The sequence below is a fragment of the Lonchura striata genome, chromosome 8 (assembly GCF_050655825.1).
Source record: "Lonchura striata isolate lonStrDom1 chromosome 8, ASM5065582v1, whole genome shotgun sequence".
Classification (NCBI taxonomy): Eukaryota; Metazoa; Chordata; class Aves; order Passeriformes; family Estrildidae; genus Lonchura; species Lonchura striata.
In genome coordinates this window covers 22,864,947-22,873,945 of record NC_140710.1, presented here as the reverse complement: position 1 = coordinate 22,873,945, position 8,999 = coordinate 22,864,947, and the positions used below count along the sequence as shown (strand labels likewise).

At 39.2% G+C, this 8,999-nt stretch overlaps 1 protein-coding gene across 13 annotated transcripts in view; it reads right to left on the bottom strand.

Annotated features, from left to right (window-relative positions):
• Positions 1-2,271: 2,271 nt before the first annotated feature.
• The window catches only part of KCNT2 (potassium sodium-activated channel subfamily T member 2), a 114,208-nt gene continuing 107,480 nt past the window's right edge, over positions 2,272-8,999 (bottom strand). For all 13 annotated transcript variants that reach the window (XM_085585969.1, XM_085585965.1, XM_021525065.4 and 10 more), the window contains 3 exons: positions 7,657-7,957; positions 5,751-5,835; positions 2,272-5,435 (listed from right to left, as the gene is read on the bottom strand). In XM_085585969.1, the coding sequence (XP_085442095.1) occupies positions 5,324-5,435; positions 5,751-5,835; positions 7,657-7,957 (498 nt within the window). In that variant the 3' untranslated portion in view covers positions 2,272-5,323. The remainder of the gene's footprint in view (positions 5,436-5,750; positions 5,836-7,656; positions 7,958-8,999) is intronic.

Here is an 8,999-nt window from a genome sequence, read left to right as displayed (position 1 = left end):
AGGTTATTCAGTAATTTCTGAAGATGCGGACCCAGCAGAAAAGGACTTGGAGTGCTGGCTGACAGCAGCTGACCAAGAACCAGAATGTGCCCAGGTGGCCAAGAAGGCCAAGGGCATCCTGGCTTTTATCAGGGATAGTGCAGCCAGCAGGACCAGGGAAGGGATTGTCCCTCTGTACCCAGCACTGGTGAAGCCTTACCTCAAATCCTGTGTCCAGCTCTGAGCCCCCCAGTCCATGGAAGACTTTGAGATGCTGCAGTGGGTCCAGAGGACAAGTGAGCTGGTGAAGGTCCTGGAGCACAGGTGTGTTGAGGATCCTGAAGGAAAGGAGGCTCAGGGGAGACCCTATCATACCCTACAACTGGAGGAAAGGAGGTTATATAAAGGTGGTTGGTTTCATCTCCCAGGCAGCCAGAGACAGGATGAGAGGAAATGGCCTCAAGCTGCACCAGGGGAGGTTCAGGCTGACCATCAGGAATAATTTCTTCATAGAAAGAGCTGTCAATCATTTGAGCAGGCTGCCCAAAGAAGTTGTGGAGTCACCATTGCTGGAGCTATCCCAAGAAATGACAGGACGTGACATGTGGCACTCAGTGCTGTGGTTTAGTTGGCATGGAGGTGCTTGATGGAAGGCTGGACTAAATGATCTTGGAGGTATTTTCCAACCCTAATGATTCCATGATTGTATAAGATAAGGTAATAGAGGCTTCACCACAGCCTGAAGCCAAGTGCACAAGCAGCATAATCATTAACATGCATTACCAGAGACTTGCCAGCTGTACAAATAAAAGGCTATAAAGATACTCATTCCTCACTTTTGTTTGCAGTCTGTGGAGTCTGCCACACCAATGTGCCGTTATGCAAGCAGTGAGAGTTTATAACTCCTAGCAGGAATAAATACCAAACCTAAAACTATTAAAAGCTATAGACTTGTCAGCAAAATAAACCAGTTCATCAGCCAGCCCATACCGGTGAAAGGATAAAAGAAATAGAAGTAATCTAGAGATGTTTTCCTGTGATCACTAATTTGTGTTGTGGGTATTAGTGATTAGTCAAATCATTAATGTTGTACCTGTGTGCTTTAAAGGTACCAGAGCCCTGTGCTTCTGCACCCCTATTCAGGATGCCCCAGTTTCTCTGAGCTACCTCGTGCACGTGAAGTAGTACTTACTCTGTCATTTCTGTACTTTGCCTCCCAGTCTCTCTGCTGGCTGGCATGGGCCAATTCCAAATCATAGCAGTTTAAATTCTAAATTTTGTAGAAAATTTAGCTCACAAGAATGTCAAATGCTTGTGTTTTTACTTAATGAAGTAGAAATACTTGCCTTTTTAAGCTTCTTAGAAGTTTATATTGGTGTTGAATCCTTGCATTAGCAGTGGAGGCAATAATTAAGTATATAACAATACTATCATTAATATTTTCAATTAACTTCAGGAAATGAAAATAAGCAAAATCTGGGTCATCTCTCATAACTTGATATGAATTATTAACTCTTTTCCTGTATCACTGCAGTGCATACTCTGTACCAAGCACAAGGAACAGTGGCTGAAATTTTGAAGTGCTGCTCTTTAGAAATTTATTCATTGCATATCTGTTTCAAGGTGGGTAGGGCTGCTTCTAATAGAATATCAATAATATGCAACCATATTTTATCTATACTGCTTTGTTTTATAAATTCCACATTTATAGCACTGCCTTGAAGAAGTATTTTTATAACTTTCATGTACAAATTGAGGTACCTGCATAGAGCTGCTTCATGTTATTAATTCATTTCCAGATTTTAGTGGCTGGTTTCCATTGGATATCAAGCAGAATTCAATGCTGCAAAATCTAATGTCAGTGTTCCAAAGTTACAGAATGGCTGCTTTCAGCCCTAACTCTCTAGAAACTAGAGAATTGTGTGTTACCTCTGCTGCATTTGATGTCATTTCAGATTTCCTCCACTGCTAAAGCCTAACATTTATTTGTTCTTTAGCTTTTTTTGGTGCATTGGTAAATAAAGAGGTGTAATATTCAGTAATATGCATTTGTGTACTAGGAAGTTGTTTAACTGTAGTTGTGGTATAAAGTTGTTTGTGAGAGAGAAAGTATCTAAGCTGGGAAATAACCACTCAATTTCTGGGACAAAATTTCACAATTTCACTAATTCATTCCACTGCAGGTTTTAAAAACTCAAGAACTTTATGCTTTTTACTTTGTACATGAATTCATATGTCTTGTAGAATTGGAGTGAAACAGTTAAGGAAACACACTGCATGCCATTGAAAGAGTTCTTGTGATTTTTTTATTGCAGACTAGGTAATACATTTTCATAGGTAGGTCTGACTTTGCTGGAAATTCCCTTGAGAATGAAGCAATTATTATCAGCTAGCACTTCCCTCTCTGGGTACCAAACTGCTTAGGCTGTGCTAAGGCAGTGCTGGGGAAGAGGGCCATCTTTGGGTTGTTGATAGAAGTGAGCCAGGAGGAAAAATACATAGTTAGCAAAGAGAGAAATAATCTTTTTTTCACAGCTCCACATTTCTCCCTCTACTGAGTGAACTGTTGCCTGCTCAAACTCTTCTGATCAAGTCATTTGACCCTGCTCATTCTAGAATTTCATCATCCCTTCTCCAGCACTGAGCCTTGAGACTCCTGTTCCTCAGTTGGTCTCCAGTCCAGTTAGGCTTGGGTTACATTTCTTATAATTATTATGAGAAAGAAGTGTGTGAACATGATTGCCTGTGGGATGACCATTAAAGAATCACCTCCCTGGCCACTGAGGGACTGTGCATACTGTCTCATTCAGGGTTAATGTAGTGGTGCTTAGGCTGGTCTTGTAAGATTGAAATCCCGCTAGAATGCAGTCTGTCTGTGAAGATATTCCAGAGGAAGCAAACCTGTTCTGCTTTCAACATGAAAGACAGCATTATTCTGAATGGCTGAACTTTGTGGTACATTATTCATGGGTTATTAGAACTTCTGCTTCATCAGCTGTTATTAGTTTTTACTACCTTGCTTGTCTTCCAGCAGATTTTGAAGAGAACTGTTTGGCTTACAAAGATTGCCTTGCATTTTAGGGACTCCAAGTGTCTCCAGATGTCTTTGTGTTTGCTTTAGCAAATCTTCTGGGGCTAATGAGCAATTAGAAATTCATTAAGCCTGGAGAAATACCAGGTCACATTCGATGCCACTATTCCAATCTAGCTGAGCAGCAATTCTGCTGAGTTAAGTGGGCAAATGGACACACCTGACTGCTTGTTTCTGCTGCTTTATGGGCTGTTAAATGTGAGGACTCAAGCCCTTGCTATGGATCCATTTGGCAGCGAGTCCTTAAATCAGTGGTGTGTGCTATACACACACAGGGAATTCCTGTGAACTGTGACTCAGGCTAAAAGCAGAGTATCCAGCTTGCCTGCTGGAGGATAGCCATGCTCTGGAAACCTCTCTGCCTTCTTGAGACTCCATTAGAGAAGCCTTCAGTATGCAACAATAGATCCTTCTAATGGTTTGGAATGAACATTTTTAGGAAATTTGTATTTTTTAAAAAAATATTCAACTGGAATAGAGTCTTCTCCCTGAAGGTATTAAAAATAGAAAAGTTATTCACACTGCACATGCAAACTCTTCTGGGGAACTTCTATGACAGGTCTTGGACAAGATCCTGTACCATATACTGTTTCTTTTTCTTTCTGAAATAATGTAGACTTCAGTCTGTGCAGCTGTTTCAATTCTTTGTTTCCCACAGTGCACATTTGAAATACTTTATCTGTGAATAAACTATGAATGAGTCAAGTGTGGAAAAGCACTGAACAATAATGGACTCTAAGCAGAACCACTGAATTGTTAAACCTTGGAATCATTAAGAGGAAGGCAGGAAGTAAAAGCAGAATTGTTGTCATTCCTAATATGAATGTGACTTGATTTCAGTATCCTTACAATGCTGATAAACACGCTCATATCCAGGAGTTGCTTACTGGGCAACTTGGTTGTGGTTTCTGTTTCAGAAATAGAATGTACTTCTACCAATTAATATAGAAGAGAATAGAAACTGTTTTGACTGATTTTTCTTTTTTTTTAACAAATAGAACATCAAGGGAGTTCAGAGAATAATATTTTTTTCCATATTAGACTACCTGCAAAATTACTATGTGGACACTTGTAACAGAAGGGGGTTTAAAAACTGAAGTATGTTCTTCCCCATTTGTGACAATCATCTTGGAAAGATCATTGACAGATATACTCAATTTTGTAGAAAACTTGACCTTCTTACACAAACACATGTTTTCTTGTGTACATCAATGCCGAAGCAGAGGTTTTAGATCCCTAATGCTTTTTCACACTATGTGGAGTTACATTCATTTTGTGGGAATGGGTTATAAATTTCTTTAATCTTCAATGAGATACATAATTTCATGCAAAAATGTAACATTTTTGGGTATTCTGAATGACTAGGCATGAAATGCTATGGGCAAACTGTAGTTCTGGCATAGTCATGAAAATGTTAAGGGCTTGTTGTAGGAATCATTCCCTAGAGGGTTGCTCTCACTTTTGTGTTATAATCTACTCAGGTTTCTATAGAAAAACCCACCAAGGTTTAAAGGCTTGTGTTTCACCTGAGCTACCACTGTATGCAGCTTCACACAGTAACTTCCCAGTTTTTTGCCAGTGTTGGGAGGGCTGCCTGTGTGCAATGAGAGGGACTTTCCTGCAGCTGGGCTCTTCTTTCATTTATGTGTCTCAATCTCAACCTCTGCAGTGTGACCAGGTTGTGTCATTCACCCTGATCTGTGTAAACCCAAGGAACAAAAACCCAGGTCCTGCAGGCTAAAATACAGGTACTGAAACTAATCTGTGCTAATAAAAATGGGCAACAGGCTGAGATTGAAAATTATTTCAAAGACTGAATTCTTGACACACAAAGCCTTGTTTGCAGCTTTAGGTATTAACATATTTGCTACTACAAATCAGGCATTGTCTCTCTTTGGGCATCAGATAATCTCAGGTTGGTCAGAAGCTCAGTCACAGACATGCTGCCACCTAAATATGCTTAAGAGCATCTAAGCAAAACGTGGTGGAATCTGACATTTGTTCATGTGGATTAAATAGCAACAGGTGTCATCATTCTGTTAGGCTGACAATGTTCAACTACCATACTGAACAGGCCACAGACCTGACAATCCCTGAAATCAGTTTCTAGGCACCACATTTCTGCATTTGGTCACTTACCCACTGTCATTTTGTTTCCAAAATCTGAATAAAATATACCACTCGGTTTGCAAAAGGGTTAGTGGAAACAATATGTGTATAAAACTGTCTCTGAATTTGGTGGTGAGTTACATATCAAAGTTGTGTCTCCTCCCTGGTGTCTTGTCCCACTGTATTGCAGAAGCTGTCCTTTCGGCTGGGTCCAGCATTTGGAACATAAGTCAATGGATCGGGTCGGATTAAGTATCTACAAAAAGAAATCACAGCTGTTACTAAAACAAGTGGTTCAAGCCAGGGTAAGTGCATACAGGTGTAATGTTGAAAAGACCTGAGCAAGACTTAGACTTCATTTGAAGGAGCTTGGTTTAGTTCCTGTGGTAGCATGGGTTAGATTTATTTTTTTTAATTTAAAATACAGAGTTAGAGGAGGATGACAAGTTAACAACATTACAAATATATGTATTATATATTTAAATGTGTATTTTAAGTATATACATATGTAGTATAATTTGGTGTTACCTTAAATATAAGTCCTTTTTTTTATGTGTGTGCTTGAACTTACACTATATCATTCAGCTCTAATCTTGTATCTGGAGAAGGGTTGATCAGGATGTAGGAAAGGGTGTTCTGATGATCATTCATTTCATCTAGAGGACAGGGGGAAAAAGGTATCAAGTAAGTTACATTTACAAATGAATTATGAGAAGCATTACTTCTGACATGTTAACTTGAAAGTTCATAGAGCTGCAAAAAAGTGGTGTCAGAGTGATTTCAAATAAATTTAGCAATTTCTTTTCAACTGTACTCATATGGAAACTACCTGACATTGCTATCTTTTGAGTTATCAGCTGTAAAAACATCCTGTTTCCTAATGTTTTAAAAATCTTCTGTTTTTCTCAGTCATAGGAATTTGAATGTAACCCAATTTCGTTGTGATTTACCAATTTGTCCTGCAGCTTAGGTAAGTTTCTGGTGAGCAGGGACTCCTGTGCTTGGCTGGCATCAAGTTCAAATGATGACCAAGGTTAAGTGCAGGTGTATGGCATTCTCATCCATTTCCAGATTTAGTCAACATAAACCTTTTTTTTCCCTTTTGTATTTACCTAGGAAGCACTTTCCTTTTATCATTTGTGTCAAGGGCTTGAAATGTGAAGGCTATATAAATGGAAATTGGTATGTGTCTTGCATTTTTAACTGTTCTCCTAATGATGTGTTGAAATGAAGGCTGCTAATTTTTACTTTTAAGGTTTAAGCTACACTTTTGTAGCTGCCATTGCAATATCTTATGTATCATTTTCTCTAGGAAAACTCCTTGGGCTGCTGCAGTGAGACTGGTTTTAATCCTATCAGGCTAAAGAGGAGAGGCAAAAGGAGAGGCGGTGCTTCTGTGTTAAAATCCTCTTCGGCTTTTTAGGAAAATGTATAACTCAGACTCAGATAAATGTAATCAGTTAAAGCATTTAGCTATCAAAATTTTGCTGCTTTGTAGATGGTATCCAATAGTCCTAAATTTGAGTAATGAAATGAGTATGTATTTTTGGCTTTTAACTAGGATTTGAAGAAAAAAAAAGCAGGAATACATCAAAGTTTTCTTGTTATTAATATAAATTAAAATAATTCAATTTACATAACATTTTTTTGTTTGATCAACTGTTATTGTGGCCCGTGAAGCCCCTAAATCTTTCTGCAGAGACTAGTATAGAAACATCAAGAAAGAAGGCATAGAAATTATTCAGATGGAGTGTGGAATAAAGACCCTCTATTTACATATCTAGAAATTTCTGGTGTTTCTAGAAAACTAGAACCTATAGTTTTGGGTTTCCACCCAACATGCTGCTGGGCCAAGGCAGTTGTGGTTCATGTCTAAAAAGTGCTACAGCGCTCCTGCCCATAGCTTAAAAAACCCCAAAACAATCCTATATATTAAAAAGCAACCTAACATCAGCCTTGCTAGAGAATGATTTGATGGATAAAAATGGCATCTAAAGACCTAGTGAAACATGCTTTCTAAAAATGACTTTCACATGATAACTTGGCATTATTTTTGAAAATTGTGGGGAAAATGCAATATCCTTCACACACAAACAACTCCCCACCTTGCCATATGAGTGAACTTCACAACAGCCCTGTCTTCATCTTTATTTCAAGAGTGAAATATGGTGCAGCAGTTCAATGACTGGGGAATGTTTATAAATTCAGCATGTACATATCATCTACTAAATATAAATGTGATTGACATGCTGCCTTGTGAGCCTTCCATCTCAGCATAGGAATGGCTGATAATAGAATGCACTAAAACCACTCCAAGTTACTCTTGGTAAATTAAAACCAAACAACCCAAACCTAAACCAACAGAACAAAAAGCACTATCATAAGCTTAGTATTTTGGTTTTGGCTCCATAATTTCTTAAAAATAACTCCACCTTGCACCATGCTAATGTTGCTATTAAAGTACTGTACAGCGGTACCGTATCCTGCTGGAGAAAGGCCCAGGTGCTTCATTCTGTTCTTCACGAGTTCAGCGAGCTCCTGCCTTTCTGACCTCCTGTAGAGGTTCATCCTCTGCTGGTTGATCTTCTCAGCAGTTTTAGCAGAGTGCCTGGGGGCCCTCCTGCTCAGGCGCCGTGCCCACTGCATGCTCTTCCTCCGCAGCAGCGGGTGGTCGGACTGGTCGCTGGATGTTGAGTTCCGGTGGTTGCCGCGGCAGCTGAACTGCTCTTTGGTGTCTTTGGTGTCCTCCCATTCCTCCACGCTGATGGAGATTTGAGACTTGAAAGGAAAAGGACAAGAGGGGCTGTATTAGATGGAAGAGGATGAAGACGTTCTCTCCTCTTTCTGACAGTGCAGCTGGATATGGGGTTTGGCTGCAATGGAGCTGAGGGGATTCAGCTCTTTGTACTTAGCAAGTGTTCCTGAACTGGGCACCCTTTACTAGACTTTGACTTTTGATGTAAAAAGCTCATTTATAATAGAAATACTTTTATCAACTGCAAAAGCAGGTAAGTGTTATTTTCTGCCCAACTGCACTGTGATTCTGAGAAGAGCAAATTCAGCCTTCTGATATTGCCCTTCTTGAATCCAGGAATCAGTTCTGAATTACTTTCTTTCCATTCCACATATTTTCAGGAATCTAAGTTGTGTAACTGTTTTTTACACGCGTGTTGTGGGTTCATTAAGTAATGGTTTAACTTTGGCTGCACTGTTTTCAGTACTCTCTTATGACCACAGGTACAACATGCCTATTAACTGTCTCAAATTCCCAGCTCTTCCTGACCTTCCAGCACACATGAAATTAGGACGCGTAACCTTCAGCGTGATTCAGGACACCTCTTGTGAAAGCAGTGATTGATTCCTACCATAAAGAACAGTGATATTACTCATGTAGAGACAGATCCCCCCCCTCCCCCATAATTAATAGCCAAAATCTGTTGCTCTGTTTTCCTTATGCCACCCAAGTAAGACCAATGGTATGTGCATGCACAAGTACTGACATAACACAGGTGGATGGACTACAGGTGCATTTCTAACATACAGAAGATACTAGAGAACATAAAAGGAAAGACTTCAAAAGATAATGTTGGTTAAGATAAATGTTTTCAATGTGTATTTTAGATTTAATGAGTAGTTTAATTTCTAGTTTCAAAACCACTTCCTTAAGAATGCTGAGTTCCTCTTGTGCTATTTGAATGTCTTTTATTGACATAAGTCGAAGTCCTTGATGGTGTCAGTACAAGCATATTATCAAGTTACTGGTCACAGATTTCAACGTGGTTGAGTGTTTAAATAAATTTATGATGTATAAAACAAAGAT